Source organism: Aythya fuligula, chromosome 17 (genome assembly GCF_009819795.1).
Source record: "Aythya fuligula isolate bAytFul2 chromosome 17, bAytFul2.pri, whole genome shotgun sequence".
Lineage (NCBI taxonomy): Eukaryota > Metazoa > Chordata > Aves > Anseriformes > Anatidae > Aythya > Aythya fuligula.
Window position 1 is genome coordinate 2,023,348 of NC_045575.1, and position 22,796 is coordinate 2,046,143.

At 51.9% G+C, this 22,796-nt stretch overlaps 3 protein-coding genes across 3 annotated transcripts; 2 read left to right on the top strand and 1 right to left on the bottom strand.

Moving 5' to 3' along the window:
• Positions 1–2,149: 2,149 nt before the first annotated feature.
• On the top strand, positions 2,150–6,106 carry ERP29 (endoplasmic reticulum protein 29). Its single transcript, XM_032199144.1, has 3 exons — positions 2,150–2,289; positions 4,059–4,197; positions 5,360–6,106. The coding sequence occupies exons 1-3, from the start codon at positions 2,167–2,169 to the stop codon at positions 5,860–5,862; spliced, it is 765 nt and encodes a 254-aa protein (XP_032055035.1). The 5' UTR covers positions 2,150–2,166; the 3' UTR covers positions 5,863–6,106.
• A 1,536-nt stretch (positions 6,107–7,642) lies between these two features.
• TMEM116 (transmembrane protein 116) lies at positions 7,643–19,196 on the top strand. The gene is made up of 11 exons (XM_032199107.1): positions 7,643–7,701; positions 7,862–7,908; positions 8,031–8,094; positions 11,138–11,269; positions 14,812–14,916; positions 16,398–16,447; positions 16,859–16,942; positions 17,026–17,164; positions 17,710–17,854; positions 17,969–18,042; positions 18,587–19,196. Exons 1-11 carry the CDS (start codon positions 7,654–7,656, stop codon positions 18,785–18,787), a joined length of 1,089 nt encoding a protein of 362 aa, XP_032054998.1. The 5' UTR covers positions 7,643–7,653; the 3' UTR covers positions 18,788–19,196.
• Positions 19,197–19,799: 603 nt separating this feature from the next.
• Positions 19,800–22,136, bottom strand: LOC116496148 (disintegrin and metalloproteinase domain-containing protein 20-like). The gene has a single exon (XM_032199057.1). The coding sequence runs from the start codon at positions 22,134–22,136 to the stop codon at positions 19,800–19,802; it is 2,337 nt and encodes a 778-aa protein (XP_032054948.1).
• Positions 22,137–22,796: the final 660 nt, after the last annotated feature.

A 22,796-nucleotide genomic window follows, 5' to 3' on the forward strand; every position in this document is an offset into this window, starting at 1 on the left:
CTAATGGTTTAACTGCGATGTCTGGTAAGTGCTCTGGGCTGGAGGAATACCAAAACGTGTTAAAGTCTGTTTTAGAGTAATCCTTTTCCTGAACAAACTGAACTGTCTTATACGTTGTATAGAAATACCATTTTTGAAAGAAGGGTGTGTTCCTTAAATTAAAGCAAGACTGATGACTGACACTGATGCTTTGAAATGTGTAGGGTACGTGCTGAGATTATGCAATTCACAGAGAAGCACTGAGCCAGAAATCTGCACTGCCCATTTTCGTTAAAGGAGACAAATTGCCACTGCTGATGTTCCTGTCCTATCCCCTCCCTGTGGCAGTGCAAACGTAGGTAGGGCTTCATGCAAACACCAGCACTGAATGCAGAGTTGACACAGCATCCTTGTCCAGGGGCTGACTTCTGCTGGAGTTTCCTTGCACTGCTGCTGCGACAGGCTGAACTCGATCAGTTGTATCAATAAGAACAGCGACAAAAGTGAGGCAGGGTTAATAAAACCAAGCTTTTAAAACCCTGTGGGCCAGAAAGCAGAACTTGTTCAAAAAAAAAAAAAAGTTTTCTGCATCAGTTCCCTTAAAAGCAGAACTGAAATTGCTGGGGGGAGGTGAGGGAGGGGATGTGCATTGTCTGAAGTGAAGCCTGAGAAGAGATGACAGCAGGGCTCAGCTCTGGTGGCTGCTCCCTCAGCCCATCCACAACCAGCATGGGGGAATGCTGACTGTGTGCGTTGCCTGCTGTTCCGTTTCCAGGTCTGGCCACAGGTGAATGATAAACTTGTCAAATACAACTTGGGTCACTCAGTGTTTTATAAACCAGACGCCATCTCGTCACAAGCTGTAACTCCTCTCTGGGAGGAGTCAGTGGGGGTGCAAAAATGACTGTGTACCGATTATTTGGGGGCTTGCTTGAGGGAGAGGGAGAATTTCTCTCTCCTTATAAATTGTGTACAGTTAAATATATTATATATTTCTTACAAAAGAGCATTTCCCTTCCAGAATGTGTCCCCCTGGGACTTGGTAAGGAGTTCAAGCTATCAACCATTGCTGCTGTTCACCCTTTTCCACTCTTGGGGTTTGTTTTTTGTTTGTTTTGGTTTGGTTTTGATGATGAATTGAAAAACATACTTAGAAAAAGCTACCAAGACTACTGTTTACAGACTGAAAAAAATACTGCTTTTATACTACTGGGATCATGAGCCACGATCCTTTTACAGATTTCCTCACCTCTTTGCTTTAAGTTGGTATCTAATGTAGATGAAGGTCAGAAATCTCTTACCCTGCTTTGTCTACATACGGAAGAAAATGTACAATGCCTGTTTGTGTTCCCCCTCATTTTTGTACTTTTTACCAATTTTAACTGTTCGAGAGTTGCATTTATATTTTGCAATCATTGATAATCATGGTGTTATTTTAACTGTTAGTAATCTCAAATGGGATTTTTTTTTGTTGTATCTGCAGCCTTATCTGAACTTTCTCTTCCTTGATTATTCATTGTAATTTATGACTGTAGAAGATACGTATGCCTCAGCCTTCTACGGACTTCAGTGACACAACTGCAAACGATCTGCTTTAAACTGGATGGGTTTATAATTTATATAAAAGTCAGTTTCGTTACGAATCAGTCTTGCTACCTCTTTCATTTTTCCATCTGGATGCTCGGGATGTAACCATAGTGCTTGTCTATGCTCTTTTCCACGGTCAGCTTCTTGGTGAAGCCAGATGTTCTGGTGCTGGGCAAGGGGAAAATCAAGTTACCTAGGCTGAAGAAAGAGAAAGCAGGGGGAGAAAAACGCAGCTTTCTGCATGTGGTCGGGGTTCGAAGTGCTGCCTGCTCGAGGGAGGGGGGGTGATGGCTCTTTGTCTTCATGGTTCCTCTTTGCCATGCTCCTCTGTCGCTGCTGCTCAGGCTTTTTCTGCTTTATGTCCTGCCTCTCGGTGAGGGCACAGGAAAGCCCTAGAGCTCCCCTCAAAGCGCTGTGACCCCCGGGGATGCTCAGAGCCGCCTGCATGCACCTGAACCACCCCCTCCCCCCGTGTCCCTGCTCCCCTCCGGCCACCCGCAGCCCGGGGCGGGGGGGGGGGGCCGGGCCCCGGTGGCGGCGGCGGCGGCGGGCGCTCCGCACGGCCACGTGACCGTCGCCCCACTCCCTCCGCTCTCCGCCATGGCTGCGGCGGCCGCCGCCGGCTCCCTGCTCCTCGGCTGCCTGCTGGGCCTGGCGCTGCCCGGCAGCCGCGCCCTGCACACCAAGGGCTCCGTGCCCCTCGACTCGCTCACCTTCTACAAGGTACCGCCGGGGGGCTGCTGGGCCCGCAGGAGGGGAGCTCGGGGGGGATGCGGGGGGCGCGGCCGTGCAGGGAGAGCCGCGCTCCTGCCCTGAGCACCGCGGGGCTGCCGTAGGGGGCCCGGGGGAAGGAGCCGGGGTTGGGGTGTGGGGGACCGGGGGGCGCGGAGAGGGGGCAGCCGGGGTAGAGCCGGCGCGGCGCGGGGCTCGCGGGATGGCTGAGGATCCGGGATCAACCAATGGGAGAGCGGCAGTGGCGGTGAGCAGCCAATGGGAGAGCGGCAGGGGAGGTGGGCAGCCAATAGGCGCGCTCCAAGTGGAGCCGGGGCCGCGGGGGCCTCAGCGCGGCCGGCGGCTCCGTGCGGGGCTCGGGGCCCGGCGGGGTTCTGCTCCTTGCGGGCAGAGCGGCGCCGCCGCCTCCCGGTCCCTGCCCTGCGCCCCCCGTGCACGGCGAAGCGATCCTCAGGTGGTCCCCGCTCTGAGCCATGTCCCTGGGGTTTGTGTGGATGGAGCAGAAGGGTCAGACGGAGCAGATGGCTGCTGTCAGGGTTGCATGCTTGGTTGGGGGTTTTGTCCTTATTCTTTATTTTTTTTTCCCCAAAAAAATCGCTTTGAAAGCGTCTTCCAAAAGCCTGGAAGGGTTTTTAATTCAGCAGTGACCAGTGCTGGGAAGGATGGCACAGCTGGGTGGTAGGGAGGCAGAGAGGAACCTGTCGAAAGGGAGCCATCGAATTGCAGGATCAGTGCGGGCACTTTAGCAACACGGGCAGGAGAGACAAGGATCAGCTGAGCTGGTTAAAAAAGCAGCTGCCCTGAACAAACTGCCCTGACATGAGCAAATAGCTCTTGCCACACGCCAGCCCCCTCCTGATTTTTCTGCTGTGACAAACCCTTTTTGGTGTTTTAAGGCTACTGCGTTCTACAGCCCTTAGCTCCTTAGGAGGAGAAGTTGAAGTAATTGGCAGCGTGCTGCAAGAGGAGCTTGAAGAGACCAGCAGAAATGTCAGAGCTGTAACACGCTGCGTTCGCTTCATACAAGGACAGTAAATAAGCTGTGAGATCAACAGGCCCTGAGCTGGAGGCTCGTGAAGTGGTGCAAGCAGCTGCTGCGTCCCTGCTTGAGCAGCACTCGCAGGGCGCTGTGTAGGCGGGGACCTGCGCTGCGAGCCGGTTGCGCTCACTAGAAAAAAAAGATGTTGCAAGGTCTTCTCCTGGGGGGAGAACAGAGCCCAAAGCAGGTGGCAGATTCACGCCCGAGCTCATTTAGCAGAGCTAAATTCAAAAGCAAAGGCAGAAGTGGAGAGGAATCGATTAAACACCAACGCTGTGTACTGAACCAGAGCAGCGTTTCCGCTGCTGCCCATACCTCTGCTCTGAGCTGCGGCTCTCGTGCTGGGACGCTTCAGAACAGCCTTAGATTTGTCCTCCAACCTCCTAACATCCCCCTGCAAGTCTTTTCACTGACTTGCTTCCAAGGTGCTGATCAGGTTTACAATAAGCAAATCATGTATAATTAAAGTCGTTATCAAATCCCCCTGAACCGATCGTGTACCGTCGTTATCATCTGCTATAGGGATACGTACATGCAGTTTTCGCTCACGATGCAGTGAGTCACTTTTCAAAGGCTATAATTAAAAAATTTCCATCTCCCTCTGCACCTACTCGTTGTGCAGGAAAATATGAAAGAGCTAAAACAACCTTAGGTGGCTTGTAGATTGCTCAAACCTGAAATTTTAAGTTCTGTCTTTTTTTTTTTTTTCTTATTATTTTAGGTAATTCCGAAGCATAAGTTTGTCCTGGTGAAATTTGATACACAATATCCTTACGGTGAGAAACAAGATGAGTTCAAAAAGCTGGCAGAGAGCTCAGGCTCCAGTGAAGATCTTCTGGTGGCTGAAGTGGGGATATCAGGTGAGGAGCTCTGAACAGATTCGTACACTACAGGTTGGTGGCGAGAAAGTCAAACCCGCTGCAGTTTCTGCTCAAAATAGGCTCTGAGGTAATTCTGGTAGTGGGAGACGAGATTGACACGGCGCTGTCAGATCGAAACATGGAGTGGCCCTGCCCTGGCTGGTAGCAGAGCTCCGCCGTCACCTCCTGCAGCGAGCGTGGGAGTGCTGCGCTCTGCTGTCGGCTGGTTAATGAAGCAAGGCAGCCCACAGCTCCAGTGGGTGCCACCCTCCTCCTTCACAGCACTTTTCTTCCTTCCTTTTTTTTTTTTTTTTGTTCCTGAAATAAACCTTTTCATCCGTTTTCAGGGAACAGACCCCACAAGAACTGGGTTTTAGCCATCAGCCTGGTCAAACAAATCAAAGCGATATGATTAATTAATTGTAGCAAACCCTCTATTTGCTGCTGATAAGGCTCAGGAAGCGGTTGTTGCACTGTGGCTGGCATAAGCTGGCGTTTTGTTGTTGACTTCAGTGGGAAAGCAATGAGGAATGGCTCACTGCCACCTTACTTGTTCTTGCTTTGCAGGTAGAATTAAGGATTTAAGCCCACAGAAATTGCCTAACTGGAAAGTTGAACCACACTGACATTGCTAAGCACACGTTGATTTACCCAGGCAGCATGGTTGACATCCCTTGAGTTATGGTTTTTTGTCCTCAAGAATAAATGGAATTTATGTGAGAAGTAAAAACATCCCGTTGCTTGGAATGCTGTCAGAACTAAAACACAAGGGTGTGCTCTCTGCACATAGACCAGGAAAAAAGAATCCATCTAACTGTAATATCAAAGCATAGAACAAAACAAGGAGGAAAAAAAAAACCCACACAATTTCCCATAATGATAACTGGGTTTGTTCCTAGAGCTTTTGTGCTAACAGTCAAAGAAAAGCATCATTAGAATCTCATATTTTTCTTGGGAAAACCTAACGATGGCTTGCCTTGCCCAAATGATTTTCTGGAGTGTTTTTGTTTCAGTGTATGGCATTTCCTGGCAAAGAGGTTATTAGGAATTGTTGAAACTCTGGAGACAAATATTTGTCAGTTTGTAATATGAGAGGATCCTAAAATATTTTATTTCATTAGCTTAATATACTGTTTTTCTGTGTTTTGTTTTCTCTTGACAGATTACGGTGATAAACTGAACACTGACCTGGGCGAAAAGTACAAGATGGATAAGGAAAAGTTCCCTATTTTTTACTTGTTTCGGGATGGTGACTTTGACAATCCTTTACCTTACACTGGCCAAATCAAAGCCGGGGCTATTCAGCGCTGGCTGAAGAGTAGTGGTATCTATCTGGGGATGCCAGGCTGCCTGAAGGAGTATGACATGCTGGCCAGCAAGTTTGTGAGTACCACCGAAAAGTCAGAGCGGCAGTCCCTCCTGAAAAAGGGGCAACAAAGCTTAGAAAAAGCAAAAGAAACTGAGAAGAAGTCAGCTGAGCAATACTTGAAAATTATGAGCAAGATACTGGAGCAGGGAGAAGAGTTTGCTGCTAATGAAGTCGTCCGAATCACGAAACTGATTGAGAAGAACAAAATGAGTGATGGAAAAAAGGAGGAGCTCCAGAAAAGCCTCAATATCCTTGCTTCTTTCCTGAAGAAGAATAACGAAAAAGATGAGCTCTAATATGTTGGATAACTTTGTACAAGCTGTGAAACACTGTCGAGAGTCCTAACCAGTTCTCCTTATGCAAGAAAACTTCCCGCTGTCTTCAAGAGAGCAGCAGATTTCCTTCTGATATTGTCAGCTATAAAATCGAGCCATTCCTTAAAAATACAGTATTCTAAATGTTGGGAAAATCACCTTAAAGCAAGCTCCCAGTATTGTGTAATATTATTAAACAATAGTGTTAAAGTAGACCAAAAAAAAATACTAGATTGGCCTGAGGCACATTCCTGGTGGTTTTTACAGGTGTTCCCTGGCAAACAAATAACAAAATTCAGTCCCACGTTCTATCTTACATGCTTTAAAAGGTACAGACTTGACGCCCCTGTCCCTGCCTTCCCCTGGTTTTAGTACCCTTGGGTTTTATTCCCTTTCCCCCTCATCCTACCTTTTGCCTTCCCAGTAGGGCTTCTTATCCCAGTCTTGCTTTTCTTACCTGCTGTTGACTGAGAGACCCGCAGTTTCTTCTTTCTGCCTTCTCCTCCAGCGGCTCCTGTCTCTGGTTGCCTTGGGCAGCCCCCAGGCGAGGTGAAGCCAGGTTCTCTGCCCTCCAAACTCACCCTGCGTCTCCTGTCAGCAAGCGTCCTCCCGAGCCCTGTCACGATATTTGGGCTGAGTGAGCACAGTGCAAGGGCAGATCACCTCGAGGTGCTATTACAAGGAGACTCGCCAGCGCAAAAACGTGCTTTTTCAGAGGCTGATGAGGTAAATTCAGGTGAGCTTCCCCATGAAAAGGACATCTGCCTGTGCTTTTTGCCTCTTCTTCCTGACCAGTCTTCATCTCCCCAATTCAGAAGAAAGGGAGACAAATACATTGAAAAGTTGCAAACAGTAGTCAACGTGAATGAAATACCTTCTCCAACCTGGTCTTCAGAAGTGAATGGCACTCAAACTAAAGCTTCAACAGCGTTTGGCAGAGTTTTAAGTGTTTGAAAACGAGGTCTTGTGACGGGAAGCAAAAGTATTAATTCCTTAAAAGCTCCACCTGCTTTAATGGAGGTACCTGGCCCAGGGATCAGGCAAGCAGGTGCTGTGGGTGCTGTCCTTGCTGTGTGGAGCTCAGGCGACTGCTGATCAGGGCCCCAGGCTGAGAGGAACACCTGCTGCGCCTTCTGCCTCAAGGCTCCGCTTCCAAGCTCGGCAAAACTCATTTCTGAGGGAGCTTTGCTGCCTTTTGAATCTCAAGGAGCAGACATTGCTGCAAGGTGAAGTGTATTAAAAATGCTGTAATAATAATAATAATAATAAAAATAAACAGGTTCCAATTAATAGCTGACGCTTGAACTGCTTTCTAAAGAAACCGCTGCTGGTTTTGGAGGTCAGGGAGAAGGCAGAGGCTGAGCGGGGGGGAGGCTCCTGAGGAGACCGCGGCGGCCGCCCCCGGCCCCTCAGCCGTTCCCGCCCTCCGGCGCCCGCCGGTGGCGCTGCGCGGCGCGGCGGCGTGGCGAAGCTAAGCAGGGTCGCCTCGGGTCGGCTGCTGGAGGGGTGACTCCGCCAACACCGCTTGTCTCCCCGGGAGCCCCGCGGCGTTACCGGGGACCGAAGCCGAAGCTCCCGCGGGGGCTCCGCCGCCACCGCCCCCGGCTCACTCCCCTTCAGCCGGCCCCGAGCTCTGGGGGCTGGCCCCGGGGCGGGCCGGGCTCGGTGTGGCCCCGGGGCGGGGCGCGGGCGGTGCGCGGAGCCCCGGGAGCGGCGAGGCGGCGGCTGCGGTGGGTGCCCGGTGGGTCCCCGGTGGGTGCCCCGTGGGTGCCCATGGCCCTCCCGGCGACATCGTCCCGGCTGGACGGAGGCTGGCAGGAGGTGAGCGAGCTCTGTCCCCTCTGTCCCCTCCCTGCCGGCTCCCGTGGGCTCGGTCCCGGCCCCCCGTGGGCTCCCCGTGGGCTCCCCGTGGGCTCCGTGGGGCCGTGGGGGGGCCGCAGGAGGTCCCTGACAGCGCCCCGTGTCCCTCCGTGTCCCCCAGGTGTACTCGGCTCTGCAGTGGATCCAGTTCACCATGGCCATGCTCAGGTACCGGCTGGACGGAGGTGGTGGTGGCATGATGTCTTTTTTGGGAAAAAAAACGAAAAAAAAAACAAAAAACTGCTCGTCCCAGCGAGCCCCCCGTGCCAACGCAGGCTTTGTTTTGTCAGTGTTACAGGTTCCAGCTCAATCATTGCCTACGCTGTCTTCCAGAACGCGGTGAGGTCCCCCGAGGTAAGGACTGAGCTGGGCTGCATGGGCCGTGGGCGCTGGGGTTAATTAAACCTTGTTTATTAGAGCCAGGAGGAGGCCAAGGGCTGGCCAAGAGCCTGTGGCCGTGCTGCCACACGTGTGGGGCTGACCTTGGGCTGTACGTGCTCGGGGAGGAGCAGGTCCCTCAGCGCCGTCCTTGCAGCTCCTGCCGGCGTCCCGTGGGTTTGGTTTTGGGGCTGGAGAGCTGTGTGGGGATTCCCCAATGCGTGCAAAGGTCCTGGGGTATGGCTGAGGCTTTAAACAGGCAGCTAAAAGGGGTGTTAGCAGAGGTGCTGCGAGGTTCAGGCAAAAGCAGAGCAGTTTGTTGTGCTGAGCTCGCCAGGGAGGCCCTAAAAATCCTCCTTGGCCATGCACGTTGTTCATGCAGCAGTGCCTGGCACATCCCAAACGCTTCACACGTGCAGATCATCCGTGCAGGGAATCCAGCACATCTGGGATGCATCAGGCATGCTGGTAATCACGGACCTCCAGCCCAAGCTTGCAGGGCTTTTGCTGTCCATGCACAGCCCGTCTGTCTGTCCAGGATTATTGGAGGCGGCGCACGGAGCTGTGTGAAGCTGCAGTTCTTTGGGATTTGCAGATATCTGGCAGCCCGGTGTGTGGACCACGCAGATAACAGGTTACTGCTAAGAGCAGGAGGACGGTGAAGCTGGCAGCGAAGTCGTAACAAAGCTGTCTTTGTACTTCCCTTGCCTTCGATGTTCATCATACATCGTGGGTTCAATCTGCAGCCCACAGACCAGGGAATGCAGTAAATTATCCTCAGAGAAGGAAGTCGTGCATGCAGACATCGCTGGATGAAGCAGGGTGGGTTGGAGAACCTGCGTCCAGGTTTTCAGGGCAAATTTGCACTGCTTGCAGCGTGCAGGGCAGTCTTGCTCCCGGGTAGCCAGAGCTTCATGGAAAAAACACATCCAGAACAAGCTGCGGAGATCTCGGTGCATTCCCAGGGAGGAAGGAAAGCTGGGACTTCACCTTGCTGCTGGGATGGACGCCTTCCTGAGCTCGTGCTGCACAAGGCGCTTATCAAAAGTGATCAAGAACCCTCTCAAGATCCACGTATCCCCTGCACAGCACCAGCCGTGGTTCTCTCCTGGGGTCCTCCCCTCTGCTGTGGCATGGAGCTGGGCCTGGCAGGGGTCCTGCTGTGACTCAGCAGCCTCAGCCCGTTGCCTTCCATGGCTACCAGCCCACATCGCTCGGGAGCCCTTGTGCTATCAGTCATATGATGGGGCTGCGGCCCGGGAGCTGCACTCTCGCTGTTTTCGGGTTGCCCATGGCTCCCAGCCGCAGATGGAGCGTTCCTGCTTGAGGGACTCCAGATGTTTCTGCTCAGATTATTGCAAATCCGGCTCGGAAGGATGGATCCCAGCCAGAGTGACCCGTTGGCGTCGGGCTTCCAGGCTGTGCTGCTGCCAGCCGGATCCATTGCTGGCGTTTCAAAAGCAGCAAAATCTTCAGTAACTTCCCCATTCTCTTGTCCCCACATTTCTGGTCCTGTGGGCAAGTTTGTAAACAAAGGGGTTGGAAGAAATCCATATCAAAGCTCGCCACAAATAGTTTATTCCCTGTGTCATGAGACTCCAGAGTAAGAAATAAACAGCTCTAGAGGCTGGGAGGAGAAAAATATTATAAACACTTCCCCCTCCTACCCCCAGCTGAGGAAATCAAATATTGCATTCTTGAAACTTGCTTTCGGCCTCTACAGAGTCAATAAAAGTTCAGCATGAGCTGAATCATTCATGATGGCAAGCGATGAACACGGAATTTCCTCTGTCATGTCAACAGGTTCTCTGCAGGCAGATGTCCGCGGGCGATGACCAGGCTTAGCAAGATCAACATCTGTGCTCCAGCCTGGCAGCTCCAGCCTGGCAGCTCCTCTGAATGATTACGTCTTTACAGTCCCTTCCTCTATTTTATAAATACCGTTTGTTTCTTCTTTTCCCTTCTGCAAGTAAGAACCGTGCTGCCTTTCTCTTACGACTGGGCCACCTACTTCATTTAGGGCCGTGCCAAAAGGGCTCCTCAGCCTGCAGTGGCGCTTCCCTCCGAGGACACGTGGTGCTGGAGAAAGAGGTCTCGTGTTTTGGGGGCAAAAGTTGCTGCTTTGCTTATTTGAGAGCTGCTTTGCCGTGCTCACAACCTGGAAGTGTCCCCAGCCTGGCGTGCCCCTGCCTGCTGGTGCTTCAGCTCTGCACCAGCGAGGAGAAGCCTGGATTTATCGCTGCTCAGAGAGACGTTGATAAGCACAACGATGTCCAGGCTCGATCTGCTGGGCGAGGTGGGACAACCTCAAAGCTGGAGAGGCAAGGCTGTTTGAGGAGAAACCCTGCAGGAGGCAGAGGGCCTGCTGTGGGGTCTGAAAGACACCAGGTGGATCTCAGCAAAAACTGCCATTCGGGACAGCTCGGGTTCAATCAGATGTGCTTTGATGCTACTCAGTCTTCCCAAGCTCTTTCTGTTTACTCTCAGGGACAAGACAAGTATAATACGACACAATGGGTGGCAGGCGTTGACTTAAAGGACAATACTGGGGCAAATTTCACCCAAAGGCTCAGTTCCTGGAAAAAAATCTCAAAATCGAGGCTCCTGAAAAGCATCCTTGCTGCATTAACCTGGCATATAAAATAGGTTCAGCCTTAGTCACCAGCTGAAATGCCATGAAACACAGGAGAAAAATGCCCGTTTCAGGTTATTTCAGACCTAAGAAGGGTTTGTGTTTCCCAGAAGTTTGATTTCTCTATCAGTTGATTTCCTAAACAGCATTGCTTCTCCCTGCACACCTGCCTCATTCTGCCAAGCTGCAGATCACGGTGTGATCTACTGGTTTGTAAGGTTTGTAAATTTGATGCTGCTCTTGGATCTGGGGACATTGCTGCTGATTAGGGCAGGGTGATGGCATAGAAGCAGATACAAAGGCAAGGGGAACAAGCTGCTGCTGGCGGTGGTCGCGGGGCTGTTGTGAGCACCGCCCAGACCTGCTGACCGATTTCACTTTCCCCAGGTTCGCCCTCTTTTCTACCTGAGCCTCTCCGACCTGCTCCTGGGCATGTGCTGGCTCACCGGGGCGCTGCTCTACAGCACACCGACCTCCAAACACGATCTCATCTGCTACAACCTGCAAGCCACGGGACAAGTGAGTAGCCTTGGCATCACGATTCATCATTTTGAGCCCGTTACTGTAATTAGCCTCGCCGGTGATCAGAGCGTGGCCGTGGGGAACTGTTCCTAGACCGGCTTTGGCAGAGGCTCCCTGTGCAAACTTGACTTATCAGATCTCTTCGCCTCGTTTGTAGGCCAGAGATAACGGTGCTTGGTTTTAGGTACAGCCGCTTTGCGAGAGGCAATAAGGAAGGCAAAGAGAGCATGGGATTTTGTGGTTGCAGCGTTCGGGTTACTTCTGCAAAGCGAGTAGATGGGGCTTTATCTATTTCCTGTTGGTCCCGCGCCAAAGATTATCTCTGTGCCTCCCATGCTGCAGCTTTCCTATTCCTCTTCATGCTTCCTCCACCCAGGGCAGGAGCAGATGCGTTCTGCCATTCATTTGGGCTCAGATTTAACACATTTCTCAGAGCCGTGCCCTTCCTGAGCTCGCTGACCCAGCCCTGTGCTCTCTCAAGTCCTGAGGATGCTTGGGGGCTGCTCTCTGTTCAACCTCAGCCCCATGCCCCGGCGATTTCGGCTGCTTTCCAGCGCTCCGGGATGATTTCTGAGACTAATTGGAGTGGAATGAAGGAAATGCTCTTTTCCTGACGGTTTGCTCGTGTCTCACCAACTTCCCACTTGGACGTTAGGCCCTGCAAATCACTGCTCTTGAAAAGCTGCGGGGCACAGCTCAGCCGGGGCCAGGGCGGTGGTTTGTGAGCGGCGACCTCTGGGCTTGAGAGTTTCCTTCTGAAGCGCCCACAAAAACGTGGCTGGGAAGAGCAAGGGGCTGTGGAGGTGCTCACACCGTGTGTGTGGGGACGGGAGCCTGCAGCCTGGTGTTATTTCACAGCTGTGTCTGGGTGAAGTTGTATTGTGATGGAGAGCAGAGCTTAGAGAGCAGCTGCTCCACTCCTGGCTTCTCTCTGCTTTGCCAAGCTGTGCTGCTGGAGAAACAGCGCAATATGTTCACCGCAGCGTGGTTTGGTTATCTGGGAACGAAGCAGAATGGTATCAAAGATGTCTTTTAGATGATGCTACAGGGGAAAACGAGAACAGTTCAGGGGAGGCTTTTCAGAGCCCGAAGGCAGAAGGAGCCGGCAGGACCGAGGGGGTTGCAGAGGGGTTGTAGAGATGTTTCCCTCGCAGCTTTGCCTGGGGGACAGCTCTTGAAGTTGGGTGCTGGGGTGAGCTTCTTAAGGCCTGGAGAAGACAGACTGCAGTGCTGGAGGAGAAGCAGCTTGGGTACAGACAACACAGCATCAATTCTCAGTGTGGACACGGAGAGCACGCTGTGAGCTCGTGCACTTCTGGCTCCTTCCTGCTCTTGCTTTTGGGGTGCTGTGCGGGGTGCCTGCCCCATCCTGGGCTCAGCCACGGGGACAGCCGAGCCGGCTTGTGTCTGGCAGGAGCTCTGGCTGCTGTTTGCTCTGGGAGAAATTAAAACAAACGGAGCACTTGCCATAGCAACAGCGCCCGCGCGGCGCACGTGACGGGGCGCAGGACACCTCCTTGCTCAACCCCAGCAGTGCCCCGTGTGCGCGGTGGGGACATCTCGTGCGTAAGTAGGAGCCAGCAACAGGTTTGACCGGCGCCTTCTGCAGAATGTAAGTGATCTGTGACCGAAGGAAAGGAACAAACGGCTCCCGGCCCTGTCCTCTGCGTGGAGGAGAAGTCTTGCAAGGGTTGCGTTCCTGGGTGTCTCGTAAATCCACCTGGCTGCTTTGCACACCTAAAAGCTGTAAAAAGGCAGGGGTGGGACAGGCTCAGCAGCGGTGTCTGCAGACCCACAGCGCACTCCGTGTGGTTTGGTGGTCTCAGGGGATCGCCGTAGGATCAGGGCAGAGTTCTGGCTTCTGCAAGCTGTTGACCATCACATCATCACCAGGGGCTGAAGCTGCTGCCAGGGGAACTCCCCTAGCATCCGTACCATGTCCTAAAGCAGGAGGTGGCTTTGTTTCATGGACTTTTCCTGTTTCAGCCCCAGGCTCGTGGTTGAAATCACACTATTAGATGTAAACAGTGCTCCCTTCTGCCACCCCTTGCCTTTGCTCTTTCCTTCTCCCTGCTTTGCCTTTGCACCGCAGTGCTGAAGCCCAGAACAGAGATCGTGGTTCTAATTGCACAGTTCCCCCACATTCTTCCAGTTCAGTTCCAGTGGCCTAATAATGTCCTGGCAAGCTCTGCTCAGGCCGCTGAGCACAATGGGGAGCCACAGAAGTGTTGTAATGAGGGGGCTCTCGGCTCTCCCTTGAGCTCCTCCGGGTGAGCGCTGCGGGACCACCCGCAGCCCCCGAGGTGGGGCTGAGTGGAGCAGAACTCCCTGCTCCTCCTGCCTTCAGGCAGCTCCACAAGTTTTGGGTTCCCTCTCCCAAAGAAGGCAGCGTTGGCGCTTTGTGAGCTCTCCGAGGCGGTTTGCAGTGCAAGAGAATTATCTTTGCGGGCTGCTTCGATGACCTGCTCTGGAAGTAATTGAAGAAGGGCAACAAACCCTCATTAAACCTCCTCTAATGAGCTGGGAAGTCACTGTAACGTTCGTGCTGCAGTGTAGCAGCCCCTCGGACCCAGCCTCTTGAGGGCCAGCCAAGAGCGTTTGCACCCTCGGTGAAGGAGCCCGGGTTTATTTAGTGACTTATTCCTGGACTTTGGTGATACTGGGCTGACAAACCTGTGCTTCTTTGGCAGAGGGTGGCAAATCCACAGAAAAAAATTCACTTGTCCAGCCCTTCCTCTTTGCCTTTGCCACTGAAGCATGTGTTTCCTGTAACAAGCCCAGCACACGCGTATATATAGTAAGGGCAGGCAGCTCTGTTTGGACTCGGCTGCCTCAAGCAACCGTGGCTGGGGATCCAGAAGAAGTGCAAGGAAGATTTGTTCTTTTTACAGGAGATATTTGGTATTTGGTTTTACCTCAAGCTGCAATCAAGGGCTGGGAAACTCATTGTGGGAAGCAGTGTTTTGTAGCTCTTCTTTCCTCTTTTTTTTTTTTTTTTTTTCCATGGAGGGAACAGGATTCTTAGCACGCTAAATCTGGCTCCCGGTGCAATTGTTGTAGTCTCTGCCCCCGCTTTCCTCTCCATGTATGCTATTGTTTCCCATTTCCGTGAATTCACCGGGCAGTGAGCTCGCCGCATGAGGAGAAAAAAATTTAATTGCTGTGTCTGTGTTGTGTTTTCCAGCGGATGCAGCACAGAGAAGCTGCAAGTGCCTTTAAACCTTTTTTGCGTTGTCAGAAGTTGGGCCAAAAAATGAGCTGAGTCACAAAGATTTGTATTTGTAAGAGTCCTCCGGCCCTGATTTGGGGCCAAATTGAAGCCCCCTTTGTGCAGGACAAGGCGAGACCCCTCCTCAGCCTGGCTCTTCCCAGGTTGTGTCCTTCTGCAGCCCAGCAGACGAGCACAGGGGCTCAGGAGGGCTGTGGGGGCAGTCCCCCACGCTGTTTAATACCCTACCTTTGGCCCGTGGCTCATCAGCCGTGAACCAAAGCTGCTGCAGGAGCTCTTGTCCGAAATCCTGGCTCTTTGTGTTCCTCAGGTGTTCTACGTGGCCTCTTTTCTGTACACTGTCAACTACACCTGGCATCTGTACAGGGACCTGAAGGTGAAATACAACCAGAGCCTTAACAGGATGCCCCCCACGGTGAGTAGGACCGATATACAGCAGCTGCTGGGGACCGAGACCTACCTGGGGGGTTCTGGTGGGGTTCTGGAGGCTCATACAAGGCAGCAGACCCTGCCACAGGGGCTTTGAAGGTCCTCTGGATGAATTTGCGTATCTTGCTGTGGCACGAGTTACAGCTCAGGGTGCTGTAGGATCTCAGTGAAGGATTGGGCTTGCAAGGCCAAAACAGGCAAAAGCAAAGAGCAGTGCACGTCTCAGAGCAGAGAAAGCTCAGGATCGGTGAAGTTCTCCCAGGGAAGAGCAGTTTGCACCAGTCAAGTAGCTGCTTTGTTGCTGTCACTGCCTCCTGGCTGAGCAATGACTCCAGGGGACAGGAAAGCAAGGGCAGCCTGGGCAGTCCGGAACTGAGAACTGGTAATTTCTGGCCTCCCCAGGTGTCGTACAGGCTTTGAGAGCATCAGCAGTGTTTTGTAAGAGCTTGAGATGGGAGGTGTGACGGGAGGGAGCTAGTGATAAAAGGAGGGGTTGGCTCCCTGAACAACGGGCGGTCCTGCCTTCGTGGTCGCTGACCTTTATGAAAACCCATCTGGGAGCCAGTGCGATCGCTGGGAACCAAGGAACAAGGACGTGGTGCTCAAAAAATACTTGTTGAGTTGCAGGCTAAACAAACACTTCACTTGCCATGTGATCTGCATCTCTGCCTGCAGTCGTTTGGTTCTCACACCTGGCTAAACAGTGAGGCACCAGCACTGCTCTAACTGCAGGTCCTCCCGCCGTGGCACTGCAAGAGAGCAGGCTCCTTATGCAGCTCTTCCCACTGAACACATCTTTAAACAGCTTTTCTCTTCCCCAGACCTTTGCTGTGGGCAGCAAACCACGTCTCAGACACTCCACCTGTCTGTGCAGATCGCTCTGTTTCAAGGGCTCTTGTCTGTAGGGTTTGGATCCGCTTGTAGGATTGGTTTCCTTCCTGGGCTCCCATTCAAAACGCAGCACCTACAACAAGTTTCCCAACACCACAGCTGTGCCTGTGTTTAATTCTCACAGCTGGTGCGTGGATGCCAGCTGCCAGAGTACATTTCCTCATGACCTGAGGCCGGGACACTCCAAGCTGCCTGCATTTCTTCATCAGAACATGAAATTTTTGAGGAACAGGGTTGGGTTGAATGAATGAGCAGTACAAAGAAGGAGTAAGTTACACCAGGGAGCTCACCAAGTGTCTGCTGCTTGGCTGGTTTAAAGTGTTCTCAGTCCTGGCTTTGAAGGAGAACACGTCAGTGAGCTGGTGGAGGTGTCGGATGTTCCTCTGGCACATCAGCACGCACTGAGCCTGGTGGTGTTAATTCAGAGCAAAGTGGGAAGCAGCATTTGTACTCGGTCTGGGGATTAACCAGCATCTGGAGGATCCAGAGCTGCTGAAGCACTCCCTGGGAGCTGGTTCCTGGGAGCCAGTGGCTTTACAGAAACGACCATTTAATTAAGCTCTTTGGACTTTGCAGGTTGTAGATTACGTGAGCTGCATTGGCCGAGCAGCAACGATCTTGTCCAGGTAAGATTCGTTTCTGGCAAAATGCTGTGGGTTTGGTAAACTGCAGCATCCTGATCCCTGCTTCCGGCTTGTTTTGGAGCAAATTTTACTAAAACCTGTGTTTGTCCTCAATGGCAGCAGTGACCTAAGCTCTGAGCAAGAGTCTTGGGATGTAAGGGCCTTTCTCCAGCCAAGTTAGTTATAGCTGGATGAACTACGTATAGGTTCCTTTTCAGAAAGTGCTCTCTTTACTCATTGCCTGTATGAATGAAGTGTGGAACTTAGCCAAGCTGGTAAAATACTCCTCCAGAGCAGCACAATAAAAACAATTTCCAAGTCCTCTGTGGTGACAGGAGACAGAAGAAGGAGTGTTTGGCTGGGGGCAGGAGAATTGCAATGCAGTAACTGTGCTGTCGTCCTCTCTCCTCCCAGCCTGGTCCCCTTTCTTCTCATGGTGCCTGTGTTTTGCCTGGGCAACAACAGCAATTGCTACCAGAACTTCAGTCAGAAGCACGGGTAAGCTTCACGCCTCTCTCTGAAAGAGCCTCACCACTTCTGAGGCACGGCAAGAGCTCCGTCCGTTTCCTTTCCCCCCGCAGATGTCTCCTGATGCACACAGAGGCAGCTGTGCCCACCAGCGAGCCACTGACGCTGAACGGCTCCGTTTGCCGTGTGATGCATTTCTATGGTGTGGGGGTCTTCCTCGTTTCCTTTCTGATCAGCTTCGTAGCCATTCTGGTAAGAAACGTGGTCCTTGCACGCTAGCGGTGTGAAAGATGAGAAGTTTTGCCCCTTTTCGTCTTTACACGAGTGAGAGGTGACTTTGTGTGCATGCTCATCGGTCTCCCAGGTTTGCTTGGATGGTGCCAGCGGCCAGACAGCACCAGGGGATGAACTGAGTGGTGCTTTTTCCTTTTGGAAGGGATAATTTAATTGTGCCACCGTATAAATCCATCTGCAGCCCCGTGTTCTGTCAGCCCACCTCAAAAAGGATTTGGCAGGTAGAGGAGGCTCAGAGAATGGCAGCAGGGATCACCTAGTGCACAGGTGAGCTCCTGTGCAAGAGAGCAAATGAATTAAGTGTCCTCAGTTCAGAAAAGATCATGTGCAAAGCAACTGCTCTGCCCCAGGGCATACCCTGTCGCACAGTGTGAAAAGATTTCATAGATTGAAATGAGGATTTAGCTAAAAAACACGGGATAACTCTGTCCTAGCTAAACAAGCCAGATCAGAGCACATGTCCAAAATTCAAGCAGTTATTCAATTATGCTTATTCTTTTTAGGTTGTACTCGTTCGAGCCCGAGGTTTGTACAAGAGGTTTGTAAACTCCACAGGATTCCTGGGAGACCAGCAGTGGGCCATGATTAAGGTGGTGGAACAACGCGTGGTTTTCTACCCCATCGCATTCTTCTGCTGTTGGGCCCCAGGTTAGCAGAGCACTGAGTTACTGTCACCATATCCTCGTAAGGCATAGAGCCTGGCAAGGAAACTCAAAAGAGGTGGGGTTAAAGCAAGACCCTTTTGACACTCCCTTTTTGCAGCTGTCCTCCTCGGAATTCTGAAGCTGGTGGTTTCAACAAGCAGCAAAATCTACATGGCTCTCCTCATTCTACAGGTAAAGTCTTCATCTGCAACCTCCTTTGTTTTGCTTTCTCTACTTGAACTATCATCTCTTAGTGCCTGCCTGTTTTTAATCTCTGCCTAAAACCCTTTTTTCTAGCTACAACTATGACTGCTCTATGAGCTTAAGTCAGATTTATACTTCTGGTTGGCAAAGATCTTTGTTAGTTGCTCTTTTTTTCACAGGCTTAAAAAGGTCTCAGTAACCAAAATCACAGCATCATGGAGATCATAGCAAACAGGACTGGAAGGGGTCCTCAGAATTCAGTTAGGTTTTTCAGTTTCTGTGAAAGTCTCTAAATGTAATTCCTTCCCAGCACTTGTCCAGCTGCCTGATGTGCCTGAGGCAGCATTTCGCAAAGCTTATTAAAATAACCGTGAGATTCCTGTATCGTGTGGGGATGCAGATAGATAAAATCGTGCTGGAAGTGGGAGGCCTGACAAAATGTGCCAGGTTTGGCAGCCTGGGAGGGAGCTTCCGAGTGCTGTGCGGCGCTGGCTGACGAGCCAGCCCTGATCTCTGCTGCTGTCTCTCCCAGGCGCTGACAGCAGCTTCCCAGGGCCTTCTGAACTGCATCGTGTATGGCTGGACACAGCACGTCTTCCTCTCTCTCAAACGCAACGCCTGCCGCGACGTTGACACTCAGACTCCTCTCCTGCGCTCCCAGAAGAAGTTCTACGACAGCACGCTCCCCGCCAGCCCTCCAGACGCAGAGGTGTCCACGTCCAACCTGCTCTGATGCGTCCCTGCAGCGAAAGGAGAACAGGCAGCGTGCCAGCAGGGCCTCATCTCATTCAGCAGTGCCAGCTAGAGCTGGTAGCGGGTGTCTCGGTGTGCACTGTTGTCAGCAGCACAGGTAACTGCTGTGCTGGAAGAGCCTGAGCAGATCTGTCAGAGAAGCACTTTCAGTGAAGGTAGTTATTTATTTTACAGACTTGTATGGACTTTAAAGGGATTCTTTAAACATGGTAAATCTTCTTTAGTACTACAGACTTTCTCCTTACGGAAATATCTCTAGAAATGCATTGAATTATGTACAACAGCTCAGAGACCTAGTGCAGCTCCTTTGAGGGCAGATGCTCAAAGGATGTTTTAATTTTTTTTAACTGTTTGTCAGGTATTTGCCATTACAAGTTATCATTAAAGCAAAGGTGAATATTTTTAAATCTCTGACTTTTGATTCAACATAAAAATAAGAACACGTACCCTGCTGATAGCCAACTGCATGGAATGGAAAGCTGTAGCAGAAAAGAAACAGCACTCACTTCCATGACTTTCCCCACATCTCCCTTTTGGTCTTCAGGCCAACTTCTGCTCAGCTGCAATACTCTGAAAAATAAGCTTCTTCAACCCAGTGGAGCATCTCTCGTGAACCAGAACAGGACTTTGCATGAATCTGTGCTGGTCTAGATGCTCAAGTGAATTACCTACTAATGCCCCACCATTCTATAGAAAATAAAACAGGTTTTTAGCTACATTGGGAGGAAAACAACCCTATAACTTTTATGCTCTTTAAATTCTCATAGCTTCACTTTTCGGGTCCAACCCAAATTTATTTACGTAGTTGGTAGGACAAGAAGAGGAAATACTCAAGTTTTGTGTAAGTAACTTTTATACAGTTTACATAGTTACACTGTGTAAAATACTTTGTACAAATCTCTTGGGAATAGCGGTCTGGTTTCAGAGGTACCCATGGGGCCTGCAGTCCTTTCCAAAGCTCAGCTGATGGCTCTCCCACTGCTTTCATGCTTTTAAACATCGTCATCATCTTCTTCTGTGTTCTGCTCCTCATCTTCAGGAGTCTCTGATGCCTCTGTGCATGAACGTGTAGTGAAGAACGCGGCGATTACGTTGATGTATCTGATTGCAGCAATGAGGAGAGCGATCAGAACGATGGCAACGGGAACAGCGATCCCTAGTGCAGTCCCAAAAGCTTTATTTTGGACAGCCTCTGCCGTGGAGATTCTTAAGTGTGGCGGGGGGCCACTGTCCACGCTCCCTCCCAGGCCGTGGAACTGGCAGTAAGGGGGGGCCCAGCCAGCTTTGCAGTGGCAGTGCTCAAGGTTGTTGCAAACCCCTTTCCCCTGGCACAAAACATTTGCATCGCACTTTGTTCTGACCACAGCATCTGTGCACGTCTTGTTAATGCAGATCTTACCCTGACCACATTTGGTGCCATCGAGTCCTCCTCCTATATCAGGTATATCTACGCCAGCACGGTAGGCTGTGCCCCAGCACCACCCCTCAGACCCTGGCATCTGAATGATGGTTTCAGACCCCTCCAGGAAGGGTATCCTCCTCACGTTCACACACTGCAGCCTTCCGCACAGAGCATTTTGGGGTTCACATGCCACAAAAGCAACTTCAGTCCCATCACCACCACAGTTGCCAAATCGATCCCCTTTCGTGTTCTGCTCTTTGAAGCAACTTTCTGGAGCACCCCGAGCTTCGTTCCCGAAAACTTTTCTGCACTGCTTGTCATAGGTTGCACATTTCCCACGGTAGCAGTAGCCATCGTCGCTGCATTGCGTCCCGTCATGGATGTACAGATCCTCTGGGCACCACTCCGAAGTCCCGTTGCAGTACTCGGGTAAGTCACACTCATCCACCTCTGGCCTGCACTTGTATCCCGCAGCACGGAAGCGGCATTTCTGACAGCACTGCCCAACGGAGCAGACAGCCCCCGGCTTCAGCCTGCAGTCTTGGTAGCAGCAGGGGTTGCCTTGGCAGTGCTGCGGCCCCCCACAGTCACACTGCTCTCCCTCATCTATCACCTTGTTGCCACAATGCTTAAAATAGAAAAATCTGTTGGGCTCGGGGATGTTGTTTAAGCATTCGCCGTCCCCTCTGCTGAGCAGGTCTACAAAGCTCTGAAGGCTGCAGTTGCTGAAAGCCGAGGCGCCGTTGAGCGACTCTCCCGTCATGTAGCACTTGGTGGCTTTTCCACACACGCACTCTTTTTTGTCATGCTCCATCCCCAGATTGTGGCCCAGCTCGTGAGTGAAAATAATTGAAAAGGTTATGAAATCTCTTCGTATGTGAGACACAATACCTGACTGATAACCAGGGTAGCAGATGCTACCTACGTAGGCCAGCCCAACGATGAATCCGAAGTCTGTGTAAGTAAATAAATGTGCAATGTCATACTTCATCCTGCTGGAAAGGTCTGTATTTACCCAGCTATTAAAATTTGTAAGAACTTCTTGTATATCCAGGCTGTTCTTGATTATGTTGCCATGTGTCCACATCTCCAGCCCAATCAGGCAGATACGAATCTTCAGAGGATAATAGTACGTTTCTGATAAATTGATTGTATCTGTAACCAGAGCCATCACAGAGGTTTCGTTGCTCCCTTGGTAAGAAAACAGCTGGTGGTCCACCACAATAAAGATCTCGACATACCTGGTGTGCATCAGTCTCTGAGACAAGTCTTGCTTTGCTGAGGGTATTTTAAAACCCATCAAGCCTGGTTGCTTTTGGATCACTTCATCAGTCAATCCACACGTCGAAGGCTTGTCCTGGGTCAACTTTCGTCGATAGAGAAGGTGCTGGAAGGTCAGGGACCCCGGCACGGGCTCGATGCCGTAGCTCAGGTTCCCGATTTTCAGCCGTCCCCTCAGACCCGAGCAGGTGCTCAGCGCCACGAGGGAGCCGGGGCTGCCCTCCACGTAGCCCAGGTAGTAGCACTCCTCGGGGACGTGGGGCTGCTCCACCACCCTCCTCCCTCGGGGGCTGTAGGTGATGACCGGCAGGTTTTTCACCACGAGCCCCCTCGTCTGCGTGAGGTGGACGACGCGGTTCTCACCCTCCACCCTGATGACATAGGACACCTCTCCCAACGCTGCCCGGCCTACCACGGGGGACAGCTTTTTTGGCCGGATTATCTCATGGACAGCGTAGCCGGGTGGCAGCCGATGGCTGCCTGCCCCGGGGAGGAGAGGAGCCGCCAGCACTGCCCAAACGCCCAGCCTGAGGAGCAGGGCTTTGGCCTGGCCGCCATGACCTGCCTGGAGCCACCTCACCACCACAGCCTTCAAAATGGAGGCCAGACACTTCCGTGAGGGCTCCTCCAACCCTCGCACGGCCATCTCGAGCTTATCTCCCTTCAGGTGCTCCGTTGGTGGCCGTGGCAGAGCCAGTGCCCTGCAGCTGATCCCCTCAGCACTGCTCAAGAAGGTTCCAGAAAGGCCGTGAGGTGACAGGGATGAAGGCCAGGCGGCCCTGCTGCGCTTCGCTCTCTGGGGCGCTCTGAGGGCTGAGGCAGCCGGGGAGCTGAGCCGCTCTTCCCTCGCTGCTCCGTGAGATTTGAGGAGCTGGGTGTCCTCGATACCCCCTCCACCTCCTCCCAAAAGGGGAATCCCTGCCCAAAGATCGCCTGCAAAGCGCAGTTTTTGAGATTTAACCACACCAGCACTCCTCACAGTGCAGCACCCGTCCCTCCACAGCAGCTGATGCCTGTCTCAGTCGTGGCTGTGTCCGCCAGTGCAAACTAACAGCAGCATTTCAAACTAACCTGAGCCCCTCTGTCATTTCAGTCTTTTTTTTTTTTTCCTACTGAGGTGTATGAAAACAATTTCTTTTTGCTATTCTACAGCTATTCTAACTCTACACTTGAATCTAGATCAATTTAAAATTAAGTCCACCGAAGCTGCGAGGCTGAAGCCAAGTCCTGCTTTCCACTGTTGCCACATGAGGTCCTATGCAGGGCAGTTTTGCCTCTCAGCTGGTTTAGCCCTGTCCTCTTCCAC

What these genes read in the sequence shown, in the direction of transcription:
- LOC116496148 (XM_032199057.1), bottom strand. Translation starts at nt 22,136, where the DNA reads ATGGCCGTGCGAGGGTTGGAGGAGCCCTCACGGAAGTGTCTGGCCTCC.
- TMEM116 (XM_032199107.1), top strand. Translation starts at nt 7,654, where the DNA reads ATGGCCCTCCCGGCGACATCGTCCCGGCTGGACGGAGGCTGGCAGGAG. An exon ending in TTCACCATGGCCATGCTCAG is followed by an intron (nt 7,909 to 8,030) that starts GTACCGGCTGGA and finishes TTGTTTTGTCAG; the next exon opens with TGTTACAGGTTCCAGCTCAA. An exon ending in ACGCGGTGAGGTCCCCCGAG is followed by an intron (nt 8,095 to 11,137) that starts GTAAGGACTGAG and finishes CACTTTCCCCAG; the next exon opens with GTTCGCCCTCTTTTCTACCT.
- ERP29 (XM_032199144.1), top strand. Translation starts at nt 2,167, where the DNA reads ATGGCTGCGGCGGCCGCCGCCGGCTCCCTGCTCCTCGGCTGCCTGCTG. An exon ending in ACTCGCTCACCTTCTACAAG is followed by an intron (nt 2,290 to 4,058) that starts GTACCGCCGGGG and finishes TTATTATTTTAG; the next exon opens with GTAATTCCGAAGCATAAGTT. An exon ending in GGCTGAAGTGGGGATATCAG is followed by an intron (nt 4,198 to 5,359) that starts GTGAGGAGCTCT and finishes TTCTCTTGACAG; the next exon opens with ATTACGGTGATAAACTGAAC.